This window comes from Tympanuchus pallidicinctus, unplaced genomic scaffold (assembly GCF_026119805.1).
Source record: "Tympanuchus pallidicinctus isolate F22 unplaced genomic scaffold, pur_lepc_1.0 scaffold11, whole genome shotgun sequence".
Lineage (NCBI taxonomy): Eukaryota > Metazoa > Chordata > Aves > Galliformes > Phasianidae > Tympanuchus > Tympanuchus pallidicinctus.
In genome coordinates, this window is record NW_026294627.1 from 13473946 (window position 1) to 13496395 (window position 22450).

Consider the following 22450-nt stretch of genomic DNA (forward strand, 5'->3'; position numbering starts at 1 on the left):
CCTATGTTGTCTTATCCTCTTTTCCATTCTTCTGCCATCAAATCCTTGCCAGCATCCTGTTCTGTCTGAAAGTGAGCACTTAAAGCAAAGGACAGAACAGGAAGAGGCAGAGGGAAGGAGGGAACAATGATACCTCCCCCTTTCTTTGCTACTGACCATCTTCCTACTCTTTTAGAAAGGACACCTCCCACAGTTACCACAGGAGCATGTGAGGATGTTTCTTGAGCCCTGCATGAAAGTGCTTCATACATTTTGCTTACTAGCTAATATAACTATACTGATCTTTTGCAGGTTTTCAGCATCTTTTCCTTTTACTTGGTCATCATAGTGGGGTGTTTGTGTTACTGTTTCCCTTTTTGCTGCAAATGTCTCTGTCACCAAACTCCATTATAGCTTCCATTCTCCACCACTGATAGAAGAAGAGCTTGATTTTGATGCTGATTAGAGTTTCCTTAGGGTACAGAAGGATGAAAGGAGTCTAAATGTAACCAATTTTAGTGTTTTCAGCCCTTGTTAATGGAACTAAAACTTAGTAAGATACTTGTAACTGCCAGTGCATAAGCCTGTTTGAATGACAGACTTAGAAAGATGCCCCTAAGGTGAGTTTTGACCATGTTACCGTTTCACTTTTTTTCCTAAGAATGGCTCCAACCAAAGTATGGGGTTTGCACTATTTATACCAGCAACTTAAGAAAACTTTCTAGTTTCCGTGAGCAAATAGATTCTTTTTACCACTTCTATGAATGCCCCAGACATCAGTAAAACCAGAGAAATCTATCCTCCACCAGTTATGTGCTTGCTGCCCAGAAGACCCAGAGCTTCTAGCAAGGTGTTGTACTTGGAAGTGTCCTGGTTTCCTACCCTCTTGGATGAAATAGTAGGGCATGAAGCTTGTGGGGAAAAAAAAAGCCGCAGTGGGATTTGCAGTCAACTTTACTGTGGATTAAGTATGTTGCTCGTTTACTGTGGTTCCTCTGCAGATTGCACTAATTTGGGCAGCTAATGGTTGGAGTGTAACACTTGTCTTAGGATAGTCAAATACTTCACAGTTACTTCTTGACATTATCTACTGACTTGCTTCAGAGGAAGTGGTTACTCTCAAATCCTCTTTTAGGGAAAATTGCTCATAAACTCATAGAAGCGCAGGCATAAATTCATACACGCTTTCTCTTGCCTGCCTACCTTGGAGAGCTCTATATGAAAGTTGTCACTGGTATGTCAAAATAATCTGAGTGCAGTGATAGGAAAAATGGGTATCAAATGGAGCAATTTTCTGATAGACCAGAATGAATTGTATGGCTCTCACCCAATTCCAGGGTAATTCTGCTGCTTTGTGTTACTCTAGCCTGAAAGCGCTGTCTGACCTACAACCTAACATCTCTGCTGTCTTTCTGTTTGTTTTTGTAAGTTAGCTGCTTAAATATGAAAGTCTGTGGTTATGCATGATTTCAGGCTGATACTTGATGGGTAGTTGTATTAATCTGATGGCTGTATTTATTCTACCTTTTCCAAGTAAAAATAACACATAGTGGAAATGCTGGGGAAAGAACAGAGAAAGAGTTAGCCATTGCAAGGATGTTTTTCCACATAGCTTTTGTTTACTGGGAACTGATAAAAAATCTGGCAAATCTAAGCTTCAGTTAATTTTGAAAGCAAGCCCATACTTCATTTTTACTCTTTACTTTATACCCTCACTAATCTAGGTAATGAGGTAGAAATGGAGAGGGAAAGGCAAGAGGGTCTAACTTACTCCCTGTTGAAAGTATTAATTTTGGAAGATGGAGGAGAGGCTTGGAATTGTGTTGCTTTTTGTTTGGTTTTTTTTTTCCTTTCTTTCATGGAGCTTCTGAAGTAATGAGTCTGAGAGCTAACCAGGTTGCCTCTCCTGGATTTTATGCATCTAGTCTCACATGATTTATTCTAAGCTTGAAGGAATGTTGCTACAAAGAAGTATAATATTTTATTTAGAACAGGCTGCCTCGCAGTACAAGCTGTTCTACAGTATGTATGGAAACAGAGCAAGTAGGCCAGAACCATGGCACTGTAAGCTATAAAGTCAGACCTGAGCCACCTGGATGTGGCTGCTGCACTATTAGGTGAACTCAAGGGCCAAGTTGAGAGTTCATGAGAAATGGCTAAAAAATATGCCTTTTTATAAGACATGAAGTGATAAAGAAATAAATAATGAATTTGTTGTACACTGAAAGCTCTTCTCAAGCATGAGACTTAGTTTTCATTTCACTTTTCATTTTTAGCTGACATATTACCTACTCAGTCCTCTTCTGGATCAAATACACTTTCCTCAAAAAAATAATAAGGTCAGCTTGTTAAGAATGGAAACATTGAAGATGGAGACAACATATAAAGGAATTAAAGTATTTAAGCATCTGGTTGCACTTCTGGAAGACTGCAGTATTTTGGGGTGTGGAGAACTTCTACTTTTTATTTCACATTAGAAAAAGGATGTGCCCACTGAAGTTTTCACTACTGACCTGAAGGGACTTAATTTTCTTTTTCTCTCAACATCTTTCAGTGTTATAATAGAGCAGAACTAATTGAAATCGGTAGAAGTAATTATTGCCGTAATTCCACCTACAAAATCTATGTATATGCATGCATGCCTCCTTTACTGAATTTCTAGGATCTAGTTCTTTTTCAAAAAATCAGATATGGAACAAAAGACTTTCTTTTCAGGGACAGATATCAACAATGAATTGGAGATGCTTGATGCTATGATGTTGAGCTATGGTTTGATGTTATCTTTCGTAAAATGTGGCTTATTTATAGTAGTTGCCAGGTGACTGTTATCTACTGACAGATTTCAGTGCATAGACCTAAGTGGGTGGTGTTAGAAGTAACCTGCAATGTGAGGTTTGGTAAGTGACTTTCCTTGAATCCAAGTGCAGATTTACTTCTCAGTGACTCCTACAGACATTGTAAAACCCTCCTGAAGCTTCTTTGTTTCTGTCACAAATCTGTGAGATTATTTAGCATTTTAAAGAGGCAGTAATGGCCTTGGGTGAAGTGCTGGTGAGATTGTAGAATTGTAGACTTCAAAAACTTTATTTAGCAGTTTGGGGGGAGCCTTTTTTGTGTTTGTCCTGCCTCCTCAATCCTGATTTGAAGCTTTTACTTGAGGCTCTTCCTTTGGATTCAATAAGCATTGCAATGTATTCAGGCTTGAAGGATCTTTTAGAGAGAAGTAAAATTCAGTGGGGTATGACTTCATGTCCAGCCTTTCCTTATTTCTCCTAGTGACATACAGAAATGTAAAATGCTAATGTGTGATAGAGATTTGGAGAGGAAACCTTATTACCTGTGACAGTGTGGCTGAACTCAAGTCTTGCTCATTAGCTTCCTCAAGTGTGACATTTTGTTCCAAGATTTTCTTCTAAAGAGTGCTTGTAGTTGAACACAGTCTTGTCTTGAGCACACAGAAATGAAAATCCGCTGGGAAACTAAGTTCACACAGAACAGGCATCAGCTCAGGTAGATCCTGCCAGTGTCTGTATCGACTGGTGTAGGGTAAAGCCACCTCAGTGCAAACACAAAATGCATTTGAAGTCCTTGAAACTAAAGTCTGAGGTGACATGTTACCAGGAGCCTTTTCAGCAATGGAGCAGTTTCCAAGGGCATGTTGTGAGTTGGAGAAGTCTATGCACTGTATTTCCTATAATTTTTAAGGTTAATCATAGAATCATAAAATGGCCTGATCTAAAAAGGATCTCAAAGATCGTCTAGATCATCAACTCCCCTGCTGTGTGCAGGGTCACCAACCACCAGACCAGGCTGCCCAGAGCCACATCCAGCCTGGCCTTCAGGGATAGGGCATCCACAACCTCCTTGGGCAACCTGTTCCAGTGCATCACCACCCTCTGAGTGAAAAACTTCCTCCTAATATCTAAACTAAACCTCCTCTGTCTCAGTTTAAAACTATTCCCCTTTTTCCTATCACTGTCCACCCTCGTAAACAGCCGTTCCTCCTCCTGTTTATAAGCTCCCTTCAAGCATTGTTCAAATAAGTACACAGCAATTATGACTAGCAAAGATCCTCTGTTTTAATTGGGTTGTTAAATATATATATTATATAATAAGTATATATACTTGTATGTAATTATATATTAAAATAATATATATTACAATATAAATAATATAATTAAACATACTTATGTCTTGAGCACGTATGTGCACATGTATGCATTCTTGAGCACATATATACATTTTTTTAAGCAACTTTTATTCCATCTTCAAATATCAGTGCAAGTTGGAAAGTGCTGTTAGGTACATTTCAGAGTAAACAGTGAAATTTATATAGGATTTTAGTGAGAAGTTGATAGCTTGCAAACTAATAAGACAGCAAAAACTTCTGCACCCTGATGCTACCCTATCCAAGTAATCTACAAGCAGGCATAACTCAAGATACCTGAGATCTCCCCTTAAGAAGTACTGGCGGAAGCCGGGGATCAAAGGCTAGGAGAGAGCTGAGAAGGTCTTCTGCCCAACCTCCTGTTTGCAGCAGGCTCAGTTCTGAGGTCAGAACAGGCTGCTCAAGGCCTCGCCCTCTCCTCCAACATCTGTGGCCTCTGCTGAACCTGTTCCAGTTCATTGGTGTCCTTTGTGTTTTGTTGGCACCCAAAGTTAGAGGCAGTCCCTAAATGTGGTCCAGTGACCACTAAGTAGGGGAAGACAGTTCCTTTCTTTGATTCACTGGCTGTGCTTCTCTTCATGCGGCCATGAGCACTGTTAGCTTACTTTGCATACTGCTGGCTCTTAGCAAGCTTGCTAGCCACCAGGACCACCTGAAACATTTCATGACATGGATATTTGTCCTCTTTTTAGTTCTAGCCATTGCATGTTGGTGCTTGGGGTAGAGAAGCATTAATAATTCCATCTCAAAAAAAAAAAAAAAAAGGTCATATCCAAGACAAAACACTTTTGGTGACACAGGACTTGAAACGTTGTCTCTCACAAATAAATATTGCAGGCTTTTAGGTCAGTGATGGGTAAGTGGCAATTCATGATGCTGCTGGAAACAAAAGTTGCAGCCTAAAGTCAATGATATGATGGCATATTGGTGATACTTGGTTCAGAAGAGCATCTTCTGCAACCACAACAACTAAAGCTGAAAATAAATTAATGTCCCTTTTCCTACACTTAAGATGCCTGTACAATTACTGCCTTCTACTTCAAACAATATAATTCTCTTTTTTTCTTTTTGTTAGGAGGGAAACTTGAATGAACAGTAATCTCAACATCCACATTAACAAAGTCATATATTCAGCCTGCTCATCTTAATTGTTCTCATGACATGTGTCTTCAGCACAGCTATTCCTTCTTTGCAATTAGAATATAAACCTTCATTTAGAAGGTTTATCAAGTATATTTAATACTTGAAATATGCCAGGTGAGTCATTGACTTGGAAAACAAACACTGTAAAGATTACCTTTTAATATATTTTATTCTGCATTTATGGTGATTTACTCAAAATAACACATCTTTTCTTTTTTCCCTCAACTGAATTTGCAGCTGTCTTAAGGACAGACAGAGCAACCCCTCAGCTTCAGAGCAAGATGGGACTTTTAAGTCTTTCTCGACTTCCTTAAGCCCCCAGCCACTGTTAACCTTTCAGCCACAAGAGTCCAGCTAGTTAGTTGGACTTGTGTAAGGAATTTGTATGTTGACAAAGAACTAGAAATAGTTTTGCTGTGTTCTCTGCCAAGAAGTTTTGCTGCTAGTTTTAGGAGTGGAAACTCCTGACTCTTTAAACTGGATAAAACCATTTACAGTAAACAGGTATTTGTATATGTTATGGGAGGAGGAGTTTAATTTCTTATAAGTGATGTAAGTGAAACTGTACTGAGAAACTTGCTGAGAAACTTGAGCACATAGGAGATCCAAACCTGTGTCCTTGCCATGTCATTTCCCACCTATAGCCTTAGAATGCAAGTTGCAAGTGCAAACTTAATACATTCTGCCAAGAGGTTTTCAGTGGTGGGTCTGTGTGCTGTTGGTGTCAGGTGCTTATTGGGTATTAGTATCTTGTAAAACAGCTAACAAAATCAAACCTGATTGTGTTTAGACTTAGCCTAGCCGTCTGACTGGAATTTAAAGGAAAACAGCAACAACAACTTAAAGGCCATCTACAAATAGAGAAGAAAGAAATTGTCTTCCAGGTTTCTCAGTGAGCAAATGTCAGTCTCTATAGCTTAAGGTGGGAATGTTATTCTTAGGCTGTGGGTGAAAGCGCCGGCGTGGCCCCTGGAGCGCTGGGTGGGTGCAGTGACCAGCAGCCTGTCCTCGCTGGGTGCCCGCCTGCTCTCCATGTTCAGATATGACTTCATGACAAAAGTATTGCTGCAGGAACCTGCGTTTTGAGAAACTGGTCAAAACTCCCCAAATCCATAACCTGCGTGAACTTCTCAGGGAAGGGTAAATTGGCTAATTATTGTTTCTTTTTGAAAGCTCACAAATGTTCATTAATTCAGTTACTTTCACTTGCAGAATGTTTTTCTTCTATGTTTCCTTTACTACAAGTGGAACTTAAAAAACTTTCTTGTCTTCAAATATCCAACCTACTGAGGAAACTCTTCTAGTATCCTTTCCTTAAGAAGATAGGAGAGTTAAATCCCTTCCCCTGATCACAGATACTTTTTCTCCCCCTAAGCTCACCTAATTGTACTTAGACAATTGTCTGAAATCTGAAGGGAAAGATGCTCTAAAACAGTGTAGATATAGTCCAAAGCTATAGCTTTTTTTCTTACTAACTCAGATATTGTAACAACTTTGGGAGTAAAATAGACCAGCCATTAATTTACTTGAGATACTGTTTTCCTTTTTCTTTTTTTCTTTTTTTTTTTTTTTTTTTTTCATTTTCAATTAAAAGGGATCTATTACATTTTAAGTGGAAAAAGGTTTATAGAAACTAGGAGTTGTGGCTCTCAAGATTTATGAATAATTGAAGTTACTCAGCCATGAATTGTGGAAACACATATTTTTTAAGAATTTAAACATTGTTTCCTTCACGCACACACAAAATCTTTACTGAACTCCACCTGCCAGAGTTCAAGGAGCATTTGGACAATGCTCTTAGCTGGGGAGACCTCACTGCGGCCTTCCAATATTTGAAGGGAGCATACAAACAGGAGGTGGAACAGCTGTTTATGAGTGTGGATAGTGATAGGACAAAGGGGAATGGTTTTAAACTGAGACAGGGGAGGTTTAGGTTAGATATTAGGGGGAAGTTTTTCACTCAGAGGGTGGTGACACACTGGAACAGGTTGCCCAAGGAGGCTGTGGATGCCCCATCACCTGGAGGCATTCAGTGTCAGGCTGGATGTGGCTCTGGGCAGCCTGGTCTGGTGGTTGGTGACCCTGCACATAGCAGAGAGGTTGAAACTAGATGATCATTGAGGTCCTTTTCAACCCAGGCCATTCTATGATTCTATGATTCTATGACATAGGACTTGAATTTTGGGTGGTCCTGAGTGGAGCCAGAAGTTGGATTCAGTGGTGCTTGTGGGTCCCCTTCAGCTTGGGGTATTCTGCGGTTATAAGGCATCAGTGTAGGCTCTGCGTATTTTGTTTGCACTGAAAGTCTTGCCTCCAGGTCTTGAAAGCTGACTTGGTGTCAGGTGGAATATGATGGCTTTGGGCTTCAGTGAAGAAGGCTGTTCTTACCACTGTGTTAACCTGGCTGTGGGCTGGGTCCATGCTGTCAGGGACTGGCTGTAGAACTCAGTAAGGTGAACTTCTGTTACTCTCCACTCTGAAGAGCTTTAATGTGGGCTTTTGTGACATTAGGACTTTACTTCCAGAGTTTCTCTAGGATGTGAGGTAATGGCTTTAAGTTGCACCAGGGGAGGTTCAGGTTGGATATTAGGAAAAATTTCTTCTCAGAGAGAGTTATGAGGCATTGGCACAGGCTGCCCAGAGAGGTGGGGGAGTCACCGTGCCTGGAGGTGTTGAAGTGATGTGGAGATGTGGCACTGAGGGATGTGTTCAGTGACTGTGGTGGGGATGAGTTGATGGTTGGACAGATGATCTTAGTGGTTTTTCCAACTTTAATGATTCTATGATTCATTTTTGTTACTTTTTTCCTTTCCTTTTAACTAAATGGAGAATAATTTTTTTTTTAATAAATCTAGGGGTGAGTTTTTAAAAAGGTTTAGAACAAACACTTTTAATACTTGTTATGACAGTTATGCTTTTTCTTTCCAACTGATATCTTTCCTGAGTGAAGGCAGAGGTTTATGAACAGCTGTGTTAGCTTCTTAAGAGCTGGTTTTTGAAACAGTCTAATTTTTAACGAGCATTCAAATCAAACCTATAATTGGCTGTAGCTGATAACTGTACTTGAAGGGAGAGTGCTTTGCAGCTCCCACCATGATGTAGTTGGATGAGACAGCCCTGGAGTACAGACAAGCGATTTCTTTTCCCCTTGATCCTGCTGCTTTACTCTCACTTTGTTGTCAGCATGGACCTTGATCAGGAAGAAGAAGGAGCTGACCTTGGAGGCTGAGGCTCACACACCCTTCAAGGAAGCGTTGATCTGACAACTCCTGGCACCTCTGGCATCTTCCTTACACGGCTGCCCTCATGGGTCAAATGCTGTGCTGAAGCTCCTTTTGTTCATCCTCCCTTTGATGCTAAAAAGCTGAGACTCAGCTGTGAGAATCTTTCACAAGCAGTATCTTTTAAACAGCAAATTATTAGACTGGAGAAGGGGAGCAAGTTACATCCCCTCCAGTTTTTGCCTGTCTCCTGTGCTCCCTGTGCCTGCTGCCATCAAAGGTCTATCAAAAGCTATAGCAGGAGGTGCTAGGAGCCTGCCTACTGCACTCATTGAAGAACTGGAGCTTGATGCTAGCTTCTCTCTGCCCTTGCAAGCAGGTGTCACTGCAGCCACCACCAATTACAGCTGTATTCAGGGGACAGCAACATGGTTCAGCAAGTCAAAAACAATATAAATGAAGGAAGATTTCATAGTTCAGGGATTATGTATTTTTAGTGAGTGGTATGAGATGTAATCCAACAAGATAGCTGCATTTTTGTGAGCTTAAACACTGCTTCTGTTCCTGTCAACAGGCAATAGCATAGTGTAAAACTTGTGAAATGTTGAGAAAATAAGAACAAGGTAGGCTAAAACTTTTATCCCATCAATGCTGATAGATCCTGCAAAAAAAAAAAAAAGTGTGTGTGTGTATATATACATATATGTATATATATATAAGTTTCTTTCGACATAGAGCTTTCCATTATGTGACAAAAGAGACCAGATTTTGAAGGCTTTCAGATTCTCTTCAGTGTGCTGCATGAAGCGCTAAGGAAGAATTCTCTTAGATCACTTCTTAACAGCGTAGCCTTCATCCAAGCCTGCATGTGTGTTTTGTACTAGTACAAAACTTGAAAATGTATTAACTTTAAAACTTAGATGAAGTTTTCCCAACTGTGCAGAACTGCACTCCTTTGTTTTCTGGCATTATTAAAAAAAAAAAAAAAAAAAAAAAGTGTTATTGTGTTGTTGTCATTTACAGGATATCAATAAAGTACAGTAACTTGAGAAGTCTGAATCTCATCACATATGAGCATTATTTAAGTAATTCTTTACTGCAGGTTTCCTAAATGTGACAGAGGTGATTGGGGAGAGGCTGTAGTGCATGGACAAGGTTACACTTACAGGCTGGTTGGTTTTTCTTGTGTTGTTATTATTTATTAATTTATTTTACTTCAACTCTTCTTGTTCTTCTTCTCCACTTGAAAAAATAGGTAATTGCATTGAATACTAACTGTAACAGATCAGGGCTCAGAATGAATGGTTAACCTTGTCAACTGTATCTATTTTAAGACATCGTATGTGTTACATATGAAATTTACCCTGGGGAAGAAGGTAATCACCTGACATCTCTCACGTTGGATGATGGGACTTGATAGGTCAGATTGATGACTGGAATTGATCTTTGAAGATCTTTTTCAACCTAGATGATTCTGTGACTCTAAAAATTAATTCTACACCCTCTACTAGATTTTAGCTTACAAGCTAAACGTCTCCAAGTACTGTTGTAAATTCTGGAGAGCAGAGGGCTTCTAACACTTGGGAGAGATGAATGTCTCTTGACACTGCCACTTGGAAGCTCCTGTGAACCCACAGGTGTTTGAAACAGCTTGAAGGAAAATCTGGATGTTCTTTGTGCTCTGATTCAAAGACTTGATTTTTCAGAAAATAAACATGAGTTGTGTGCTGGTCAAAATATGTGTTCACACTGAAGAGACAAATTATAATTTTTGTTTTTATTGATGTGATATTTCTTATAATTCTATTTCTACAGCTCTGGTATCACCTGCAAAGAAGAGGTTATTGGTGATTATCAGTTGATTACAGCTTGTGTAACACAAACCACCATCATGAAACACTTCCTGAGGTAACTGTTATTTATGTTTTTTCAAGTGTTAAGTGATGATAATAATTGTTTCCGTGCTGCCATGAGTCAAGTGTTTTAGCTGTTATCAGCAATATGGAAAATGTGAACTGTCATCTGAACTAGTTCAGATGAAATTTGCTTTCTGTTCACCTAGATTTCACTAAAGCTGTTTTAATTTAAATTTTGCTCTTCATCACTTTATAGAAACAATGCGGGAAATGTCATGTGGGTTTGGATTGCTCCATACTAGTAGTGTACCTGTGGTGCTCATTGTGTCTGGTTTTGGCAACTTGGGATTTTGGAGAACTATTTGTGAAGTTGCAGAAGGGAGGATGCTTGATGAAGATATGCAAATACTTTTGAAGCTGGTTCTGCTCCATTTGCTCTTGTGTATGACTTGCAATTGTTTTTCTGTAAACTAACAGTGGTACAGGAGACTTGCAAGCACTGGCTTTCACTACAGAAATATCATGCTGTCTTTGTTCTGCACTCAGTGGAGAGAGTTGAATGCTCCTAGAAGTTAATACATATCAAGAGCTTAATTTGTGTATAAACCAAAGCAAACATTTTCTGTCTGGGTGGGAGAAACCTTTCTCAAGAGGACAGAAACATATGCTTCTGTATAGAGCATCTGTCACTATGTTTTTCTTTCTTTTTAGACTGTTTATAGTACACGCTATGGATATCAGCATCATAACCTCCAGTCTGATAATCTGTAATGACTGTTGTGAAGCCAGCCTTGCCCCAGGCATTTCTGTGGGATGCTTGATTTTGTTTCTTCAGGTTTTTTTTTTGAGTCAGCTGCAAAAAAGGCCTAAGCAGAATGTGTGCAGGTTGAAAGTGTAAAGTGGTTATTTATTTGCTAACACCCACAAAAGACAGCTGAAATGTGAGCCATTAGGTTGAGCATTAGTGTGTTCCCTTTTGGTCTTATCAGGGTGGTGAGAGGGTTGGTCGCTGCAGCTCTACAGTGCAGATTCTGGATTGTCCACGGTCCTGAACACTGATTCAGTGACCTGATGGTCTATAGCCATGCTGGAGCATTCCTTCTTGAATCTTGCCAATGATTGCTGTCTCAGTACTCCTGTAACTTTACCTTTCTTTCTCTGTACAGATTTGATTATTTATTTATTTTAAGCGGCGTAACCTGAGGTTACAGATTTGTGCCATACGTGATCTAGGCAATGATCATTAATAAACAATCCTCTACCACCCTATGGCTGTATGGAAGCCTCCAACATGAAGTCACTGAGGGATTTGCAACTTGTTCCCTCCAAGGACTGGTATCTTTGGAGCATAATGTAATTTTGTTCCTGCCTTATGGAGAAGCTGAGCTGCTGATTACCTCCAAGCTGGCAGTTCTTTCCTGACTTCTCTGAACATTATATTTTCCTTTAAACTGCCCATTCTGCTCTCTTTTGGTTGTCCTGACCCCAGCAGGGGTTTTTTCATACAGGAGCAGGCTGTTTTGATTACTTATGTTTCTCTGATGCTTCTAAAGAAACCAACTCCTTTTTTTTCATGGCATTTCTAAAGTGAATTCTAAAAGTTTTGAGAAGTCTTATGTTGTTATCTTCTCTTAGTTAGCCATGGCATAGGTCATGAAAAGCAATTTCTTGTTTAATTAATTGTTATAGGACTTAATTATGAAACACTCTGTGTTCTGAATGTAGAACAGAAGGTGAGGTTAACGGGGGATAGAACACAGCACCTCAAACAAGAAAACACTTGAAATGGGAAAACTATTCTGTTTACTTACAAGAATCTGGATTTTTCTGTATTTGAGATGAATCCTTTAACATTAGACTGATATGAGTATTATACTGCTCAAATTTATTATGTATTAAGAAGATACAAGGATGTTAAGAAATAAACTATGGTCGTTCTTCAAGAAGACTGCTTACTGGCAACAGCAAGTTCTGTTGCACAGTACTGCTGCAGTTTCAGGCTTCTGTGATAATGAACAAAGCAGTTAAGTTTAGATCTGCAGGCAGACTTCTGTGCAAGACGTTGATATTTAGCCTTCCAGCTTGGAAATCAGCTGGGAAATAAAAAAGTTAACATATGTTGTTTGATATTTGGTAGTTTTTGTCTATCAGCAAGCTCCCTCGGCTGCTATGTAGGTCAGTTTGTCCTGAACTGCTTGTTAAGATCAAATGCAGTGTGCTGCTGGTGAGGACTGCTCAGTGTTACAATGCTTTCCTAGGGGCACAAAATGGAGCAAGAATTGGACTAGTTGATGCTGATGGTATCTGTAGTTTATGAAACTTCAATTTTCCTACTTGGACTTATCTGTGTCTCTTGTAAAGCAAGTACAGCTGTGAATGCAGCACTCCAGATGTCTCACCAAATCTGAGCAGAGGAGAAGAATCCCTTTCCTACGTATCCACAAGTACATGAAGCTGTAAGGGCCTCACATGAAAGGGAATGTTGGCTACACTACCAAGACTGCAATTGCTCAGTTTGTACAAATAACACTTATATTTAAAGGAAGGCAGTAAGAAATTGTTTGCTTTATGCTATTGACATGGGTAAGCTCTTTTACATAAAGGTAATAAATCTTTTCCTACTGATATTTGTACGTCAGACAAGTATAAAACATCACTTTAAAAACTGTGGCATGCTGTTTTACTTCTGATGCATATATTTACTCAAGATGTGGGTTGGATAGCTTAGGGTTTTGTTTTTGGGGGAACCTTTGATTGTGTTGTGTATTGGTTGTTTTGATTTCTTTGTGTATGTCTTTTTTGTTTGTTTGTTTGTTTGTTTTTTAAGACATCCTCTCAAAGGCAGTCTTTACCTGGTTCAAAATGGCTTGACTATGAAGTTCCTTATCTTCTTTGGCAGTCACCATCACTGCTTAAACTGAAAAGTGAAATTGATGGTCTAAAAGTAGCTTAGAAATATTGCTTGTAATCTATGAACTCCAAATTCAGACACTGAATGAGGCATTAATTAAAAAGATGTGAGGAAAATGTGTCCTCTGGTGCCATGTAGTAAGACAGTCTTTGATAAACTGAAGTCCTAATGTGCTTGAACAATTAAAATGCAAAAAACTCAAAATGAGTCATAAATTGATTCAGTTGCTTATGCGTTCTGATTAGTCGTTCTGAAATACTTCCTATGTTCCTGTCTGTCACAGAACTGTACTGCACATCTGCAAAGCCAAGAAGGGGATGTGCTTACTCATGCAAGTGATAGTTGTTTTGACGTCTGGATATTTTACGAATATTTTCTAAGATTGTCATTTTTAGACATCAGTGTCTTTAAAGTAGCTGCAGTGTCTTTGCCTCTTCATTTACTGTTTTTCAACAGCTGCTGCTTTCCAGTGGGAAAAACGTTTTTTACATCAACACTCCAGTAACTGGAATAACTATAAACCCAAGAGCTTTCACCAGTAATCTGCAGGACTCTTATCTTCCTGACAGTGTTTATACCTCTAGTCCAAGGCTATGTCTGAATGAAAGCAGCTGTTGTGTGTTTCTTTTCTTTTGCAGCTTGCTCTTATCTGAATTATCCCTGAAGTTTAAAATATTATTTATTAAATAATAGAACTTTTCCTCAGAGAAATGTTTAAACCTTCCATGTTTTTTGTTTTTTGCTTTTTGTTTTCATAAAGAGTTTTGAGGAGTCTCTTGGTGACACTTCCACACTTCCACCTTGATCGTAACTTACATTACAATTATGTAACTTGGAGAACCACCTGTGGCAGACATTTTAGCTTCTGTCAGTAAATCCTAAATACTTCTGACAGCAAAAGAGTCAATGAGCACCAGCAATGTTAAGAACAAGTTCTGGTTTTTTTGGAGTTCCATCAGATGAAATGAAAATAAAGCCAGTAGAAAGCAAGAGAAGAGAGTGTGGAAAGCTGCTGTTAAAAAACTACTTTTATATGTTCTCTTGTTTCTATGGTGACTTGCTTTCATCTCTAAATGGGGAAATGAGTTTCAGTTGTCAAATCTGAAAAAGTACAGAACATAAATTTCTTTTAGTTAATAGCATGCTTGTGTATGGCAGAAATGATGACTGGTAATTACTCCTTGGTTGAGCTTCTGTATCCAGTTTTGGTTGCACAAATAAGCCAAAAGATGGTCAGATTCTCACAGTGCTGTATCACTTGCTCAATCACTTACTGGTTCATCTTGTCCATGCACAGCTAAACAGTTTGTGTTCTTGGGTCTTTATCCTGTTGTGCAACGCTTTCTTCACCAAACTATTTTTCAGGAAAAATAATCGCATAGGTACTTTTCCTATCCCTAGAACCTAGAACAGGATTTGGTGTTGTGCCCAGTGACAGAACAAGGTACAATGGGCACAAGCTAAGACAAGAAGTCTGAACGTGAGGAAGAATTTCTTTACTGTGAGGGTGACAGAGCACTGCAACAGGCTGCCCAGAGAGGTTGTGAAGTCTCCTTCCCTGCAGATACTCAAAACCCTCCTGGGTGCTTTCCTGTCCAATCTACTGTAGGGAACTTGCTTTAGCAGGGGATTGGATTAGGTGATCTCCAGAGGTCCCTTCTAACCCCTGTGATTTTGTAGTTTCCCAGCTTTAGTTACATTTCATTTTACCCAGGGTATTTATTCAGTTTGTTACTAGCTCTTCTACTAGTTTTGAAACTACCAGTGAAGGTGTTGGTAAGGAAGGGAAATTACACAGAATTGGAACTGATAAAATAGAATGTGTTTATCCATTTCAGAAATGTTTCACAGAAACTCTTGTCTATTTCCGCTTGTGTCAGTGGAGCACTGATTATAAACACTTGTTATTTAGACTGTTCTGATGGTGGCTTTGAGCATTGGATAGCGCTTCATAAGTCTCTTCCAGGCATGCAAGGAAATGCATATTCATTTCTAAAGTCCAGTATACTTTTCCTCTGTATTGACATCAGAGTTCAGTGATGCCTTTTGAGTGCCAATCTGGCAGAGTTATGCCAAGCTGCATTGTGATTTTCTCAGGAAGCTTCTGACCTCCAAGTGACTGGTATCAATGACTAGGAATGTTTCATCTGACTTCTTGTGGGACAGTTGTCTTTCCTCTCGTATGGTATTCTCAACACAGGAACTGTCTGTTCTTTAGGCCTGCGTGCATTAGTGTGTTATCACACAGTTTTTCAATTTTACCTGAGAGAACATTGATGTGAACTCTTCTAAGGTACTTTTCATGTATAAACACAAACTGTAGACCTGTACTGTTGTATGCAGTATGGGAGGAGGGGGAGCTCAGGTCAGGATGAGAAAGGGTAAAGTCTCTTAAGAATGTCTTCCTTTCTGTATTGCTCCTGCACTTGAAGTTCACTTCAGGAACTGAAGCATAGTTGTGCAAACCCTTCTGAAAACTGTGAATAACTACACAGACTGGTAGGGAAGCACGCTGTTTTTCATGCCAAGAAAACCTTCAAGGCCAAGCAGGGGAAAAAAGCCAAAAAAACACAGAGATTCAGTGGAGAGAAGGTCTAGAACTGCTCTAAAACAGACAAGTTAATGCACTACAGTAGTCAGACGTGGTTAAGACAAGACTTCTGTGAGGGTTCTTTGCAGTATTCTGTGTCTTCTATTATAGCTACCACAGTGCTTCTGCTTTACTGAAGTGCAAAGCAGACAAAATAAAAGTTAACTCATTCACAAGTGTGCTTTATTACAGGACTTCTGCCAGCAAGAGTTCTGCTTTGTAAAGAACAGCTCCTTGAAAACAAGCTTGTGTTACTTTTTATGCTGTTCATGGTATAAACAGAAGGTTTCAGCTGTTGTAATCTTGAGATGAATGAGTAGTAGAGAAATGAAGGTATCTTCAAAGGCAAACTTTATTCTATAAGTGACTGTAAGTCAAAACTAGTGTTTGTCTGCTTTATTTGCTATAGCTGCTAAGTATGTTTTAGTGAATCACACGCAGTGTTTGTGTGTCGTAGTGACTTTCTGTAATAGATACATTTTTATGTAGCTAATTTTTGTTCAGACCATAGCCAAAGCAAAATTTCAGTTCTAAATGTGATTGGAACCATGAAATATCACAGCTCATCCCATTTAGAATTTTTCCTTTGATTTGTTAATATGCCACTGAATATAAAGGCAGCAACATATAATCAAAACTGTAATTCAAATGCACCTAACACATTCTGTTTTTCTTTCTATTGGGAATTTATCCACATCACACAATATGATAAGAAAGAAAGTTCTGAACAATAAAGTGAGTTGTGATGTTTCTGCCCTAGAGGTAATTAAGTGCAAACATGAACTTTCTTACAGGAGTTTTGTTTTGATTTGGATTTTTAATGGGATTCATTTCCTTCATTAGAAGGAAATCTCATGTGGGCTGTTGCATGAAGTTAAGCAAACCTTTCCTCCTTTCCATATAAATGAGGTCTCTGGGTAAGGGATTGAAAGCAAACAAGACTAAAAGGAGAATGAGTAGCTTAATCTCTGCTACAGATGTTTGATGAAAGCCCAGAACTTTGACATTCTCCACCTTCCATATGAAGGTGGATGTTGATTATTGCATGCATTTCTCTGGACCTTTAGCCTGAGCACAGAGCTGGGTCCTGCTGAGAAGGCTGAGGGATGGCTATACATGTTGTATTTTGATTCTTGGTGTGGGAGGACAGGCGTTAAGTCAACTCTTTGATACCAGACATCTACTTGAAGAACTGAAATGCATAGTGTGAAATCATGGTCACTATGAGATGTTGCAGCTGAAGGTATCAGTTGATTCTGTATGAGACTTACTCTTTAAATGTCTTACATTTCTGACTATTTGACAAATGATGGACTTATCTTCTGATAGCTATTCTTGTTCTTAATACTGCATTGATTGCCTCCCATGCAACAGTGTGTCTCACAACAGTGTGTTCTGGCTCATGTTGGGATGGGAGGACCCAAATATTTCCAGGTCAGCAGCTGAAATTTTTTTAACTGGCCCAAAACTTGATTCCAGCCTGGGAGTCTTTCTTCTTTCTTTGAGTTTCATTTCCTATCTTTATGCAACAGGAAGCCTCTGCTGCATAAAGACAAGGGGTTTTCCTATACATAGGCATTTAGGAGTGTTAAGTGAATTAACTAAAAGTGTGAAGATAAAGTGGATGTTTTTAAAGCATGCTAAATACTTGTGTGAATGCCCTCCATTTAGACATAAAATGGTTTTAGTTCCCTTTAGTTTAATCCTTCTTCAAAGGAGATTAAGCTAAAGTGAGCATAAAGCAGATTAAACTCCTGTGTGGACTTTAACATGAGTTAACTTATCTTCCCTTTCCTGAATGTCCTTCTGCAGCATGCCCTTCAGATTGTTCTGTGAAACGATGGAGCTCTTTCAGCTTTATTAAAGCTGTACTGATTTAAGTATCTGGAATTTATTATTTTCAGAATAACCAATGACTCCCCTGTAAAAGATAGTAATTTGTCTTTTAACAGATAAATTTCCTTTGAAAGTGTCAAAACTGTGTGGAACAGATAATAGGCTCATGATGAATGCACTTACAACATAAAGGATCAAATAATTTCTGACCATACAACAGCAAGCTAGCTTATTAAAGTTGTATGGATCTGGACACGACCTGATCCAACACTCTGTTCAAGTATGAGCTACTTAGAGGGGGATGTCCAAGACCAGCCCAGATGCCAGTGTTTTCATTGTCAGGTCTTGGCAATTTGCCTTTTCTTGGATGAGCTTTTGACCTCAAGGATACAGTGATTTGTGCCACATCTCGTGTCATGGTGCTTTCAAGGGGGTTAGACACTTGGGTAACATGGCAGAGGCCAGGCCTTCATAGCGGTAGCGCTTTCTTATTGGAAAGCCAAATTATGCCTGCCAATTGTAGCCCATGAAAATTGTTTTTGGGGTGGGTTTATATAACTGCAATAGCCTGTGGTGTGTGGGCATGATAGCAGCTGCAATGCTTTAAAAAAAAAAAAAAGTCAAAAACAACCACACAACTTGAAAATAAAGCATTTCTCATGTATTTGTTTGTTTCCTGACTTCATAGGGTCACAGGATAATTCAGACCATAAGAGGCCTCAGGAAAACTCTTGTCCTTAAACAGTCATCAAGATAAATGTTTATAGTGTCAGTACAGGTTATGGTTTAAAGCTGCTTCTAGGCAATGGATGTTTTAGGGGTCAGGAAGGCCGTTCAGTCTCTGTGGTGACCTTGTTTAAACAAGGCTCTGCTCTAGACTTATTTTCAGACTTTTTTTTTCCCCTGACAGAATGTTTATCCAGGTATGCCTGTACTTCTACTGCAAGTGCTTGTGGCGCTGCCTGAAGTTTGTGGTCAGGAAACTAACGGGGCGATGTGAATTGCAAAGGATCTGTTACAATACCAAGCCTGGAGCTGCCAGAACTATGAAAATAGGTAACTGAATTAATTAATTCTTCAAGCCTTTGTACCTTTCTGTATGTGCTAAAAATAGTATGACTTTGTTTAAAAAGCAATAACAAGCTACATTTTTACTGGATTCATTTAAAATTGTCTGATGCAATGTTTTCAATTACTGTTCTCTTACAGAGGCATCACTGAAAGGTTCAAAAAGTAAGGTGAGTGAAAGATCTGATAATTCACTTTTCCTATTGTGTCCTGCCCAGTTTTGTTCAGTTGGCTGTTTGCTTACCATATAAAAATCACTATAGGTTTTTATATAATCTCACATTAAAAGCATCTCCGACTGAGGAGAGAGCTGTGACCACCATGGCAGGTGGCCTTACAAAGCTGGAGAGTGCCGTATGCTGCAGGGGCAGTCACAGTGTGGCACTAGTGGAATCAAGTGAGCAATAGGCCACGGTGGAGACAAGGGTGGTGTTCTGTAATTGAGGGTTTCTTAGGTGATTTCCTCATGATAGAATTGTGAAAATGATAGAATGGCTCGTGTTGGAAAGAACCTTAAAGATATCCAGTTCCAGCCCCCTGCCATGGGCAGGGTTGCCACCCACCAGCTGAGGCTCCCCAGGGCTCCATCCAACCTGGCCTCGAATGCCTCCAGGGATGGGGCATCCACAGCTCTCTGGGCTGCCAGTGCTGCTGCCTCAGCACCCTCTGAATTAAATTTTTCTTCCTGACATCTAATCTAAATTTCCCCTCTTTTAGTTTAAAATCATTTCTCCATATCTTATTACTATCAGCCCGTGTAAAAAGTTGGTTCCACTCCTCCTTATAAATTCATCCTGCCCTAGAGTTTATGTAATCTACAGTCAGTTACTTAAATGCTTTATGCCTCAGTTTATTTGCCTTTAAAGCAGGAGTAAGAGAAGTTGAAGGCAGCAGTGCCAAGATAGTCATAAAAACTTTGTTCATTCTTTTTAAATACACTGATGGGAAAGACTCTTCCACTTCATCCTTTCACTGTAACACTGTGCTTCTCACTAATCTGAAACAAAGCATTTGTATGTGCATTAAGTTCACTCAACCATTTATTCCTCCTACATGTTGAGAACCAGTGTTGGTAAAAAGATTACCTCAGAGTTAGCAAAAACAGTGTCACATTGGCTGCAGTTGCACTAAATGTATATTTGCCTAATCAGAAAGGCAGAATCTTGTAAGACTGCATCTAGGCAACTCCAGTTGTGTAATTCTGAGACAGATCACCACAAATCTCAAGCTCTCAATTTTTGGAAGGCTTGATGATTTCTTTGAAATACTGAATTTCATGAGTCATTTGCACGGCAATGATATGCAAGAGGATTGAAAGATATACTTTTGTTACTGAATGAAGGCTAGCAATCCCAGCAGAGCTAGGTAGCTAGGTTGGTGGTCTGAAGCTGCCGTTCAGTCGGGAGACTCCATGCAAATTGTCTTCACTGGCATCTCCTGCAGACATGTACTAGACTGGCTGCATGGGCATGGACAATTGTGAGGATGGTGCTCTGCATCTAGTCAATAGGGCTAGGAGTGTGTGTGTTTGTGTGTATGTGTAAAGTTGACCCTTCTGGGCTGTTAATCTAGAAGCTGTTGGGTATCAAGTTTGCTATTGCTAACATACTGATTCCTGTGGAAGCTATTGTTCAATATATATCCTTAAAACTTCTTTTTAGCGGCTGCAAACTTCAGTAAGTGTTCACCCTGATGCTATTGAAAAAACTATAGATGACATCATGGAGCTGAAAAAGATTAATCCAGATATAAATCCACAGTAAGTTCATGACTTTCTTACGAAACAAATGGGAATTATTGATTTCTTTTCAGTACCCAGGTCCATAGAGAACTAGTTCTTCCTAGCTATTTTGGTACACAACTTGAAGATAAATCTTGTTTTTTGGTGTAAAGCTTTGCTGTCAAAAAAAACAATGAAAAAATGAATACCCTTTTATGGGGACTGTAATAGGAAAGTCCTGAGTGTCTGCTTCCTGAATCGTATTGTCTTAGTATATTGTTGATACATTGATTTATGGGGGCCAGTTCCCCAGGGATAAAATACTGCCAATGCAAGTGGTCATGGAAATGACAGTGATGGCTTCTTAGCAAAGCTGTAGGGAAGAAATTGGTCTGTCATAACCAGTAAGCCAGTATATCATTTCTGTAGTTTTAAAACTGCTTTGAGTTATTCAAACACAATCTTTAACAGTACGCACTTTTTTTTTGTGCTGTTGGTTGCAACCATTAATGTCTGGCTAACCCTTGCTGTCCCAGATTGACTGCTGAAATTTCCTATTCTAATCTCACAATATTTTAGGGAGTTGATCACTAACTGTCCAAGCCTTTGGGATTTTTTTGCATATGATAATTCCATAGCTTGGCTTACAAAGTAGTGGTATTGTCACAAATACTCTATTTTTAAGTGGGAAAAGGAGGAGGGTGCCTCAGCTCAATGTTTCAGTGTTTCACAGCTGAAATTCAGAAAAAAAAATCAGAAAAAATAAAACAGCAGTGAAAAATTAATGACAGTAGCACACAAGGAAAGCCTACATGTAAATGCAAATGTGCACAGCTCAGAGCCTGACCTGTGGACTTTGTGAGCCGTAGCATTAGCAGTTGGGCTAAGTGAAGTATTCTCTTTCCATTATTGCACCTTTGAGTAACAGGGTGGAATAATGCCAAGAAGAAACATGGAACTATTTAAAATATTATTTCATGTGACACCAGCAATCATCTGGCTATCTCTATGGCATTGCCTTTGGCTTCTGAGGAGAAGTTGTCTTCTAGAAGAGAGGGAGAGAAAGGGTTTAAATGTTTTGTACTTGTTCAGGCCCTTGACTACATTTGAATGATTTGGTCCTAATATAAGGGAAAGAAAACCTTAGTATTTTTAATTTAATCAAGGTATTGTTCATATGCTTAGCACAGAACAAATGCTGAATTGTTTTTAAGCTAGAAACTGTGCATTTAGCATTGTATAGGGCTGAGTCTTTCATACCCATGCTCCCTTCCTTGGTATCCTCCTTTAATTTGCAGAGACCTTTTCCAAGCAATGAGGAATATTGGTCTGGGGCATGTAAGGTGGTGCCACGTTTACTGAAGCAAACCCTGCCACTAAATTGCTCCTTAATGTTAATTGATTGAAGTTTAGCTAAACTGTAATAATCTGGAGTAAACTTTCATGTGTGACACACTTAGGTTATATTAAACTCTTCTGGAGAAATTTCAGCAGGAGCAGGTCAGGTATGTCTTTAGGCAGGATTAAGAAAAATCCATTGGTTTCCCTATTCTCAAATATCACAAAACCTGCATCCAAACTGTCTTGTTCAGAAGCTCTGACCTTCCCTTGCATGGCAGAGACATAACGTCTCCTCAGGTAAGGACAAGAGGACATGTGTCATACTATGTGTTTCTGCAAATCTGTGTGCAGTCATTTTTGTTCATGCAGCATCTTTGCAGAGCAGAGCTACCATCCCAGGAATGTTTGCACTAAGCTGTTTTGCAGGCCATAGGTGGCTGTGATCTGACAAGAAGGCGGTCCCGTTTACCAATACCTTTGAAATAAGCAAATATATTTCGTGGTGGGAGCAAGTTAGCTGAGTAACCAGGTGGCAGTGCATGCTGTTTGGTTATTTTGTAGTTAAAAACACGGTGGCTGTGGCTTAGCGATGCACTCTGGCAATTCTATCAGGCTTT

General features: G+C 39.3%; 1 protein-coding gene across 5 annotated transcripts in view; it reads left to right on the forward strand.

Annotated features, from left to right (window-relative positions):
- The window catches only part of ELMOD1 (ELMO domain containing 1), a 43828-nt gene that overhangs the window by 7094 nt on the left and 14284 nt on the right, over nucleotides 1-22450 (forward strand). For 4 of the 5 annotated variants that reach the window (XM_052671177.1, XM_052671179.1, XM_052671176.1 and 1 more), the window contains exons 2-5: nucleotides 10327-10419; nucleotides 18615-18760; nucleotides 18914-18942; nucleotides 20434-20531. In XM_052671177.1, the coding sequence (XP_052527137.1) occupies nucleotides 10403-10419; nucleotides 18615-18760; nucleotides 18914-18942; nucleotides 20434-20531 (290 nt within the window). In that variant the 5' untranslated portion in view covers nucleotides 10327-10402. Of the gene's footprint in view, nucleotides 1-2255; nucleotides 2319-10326; nucleotides 10420-18614; nucleotides 18761-18913; nucleotides 18943-20433; nucleotides 20532-22450 lie in introns of all 5 variants that reach the window. The other variant, XM_052671178.1, reaches the window with a different exon arrangement.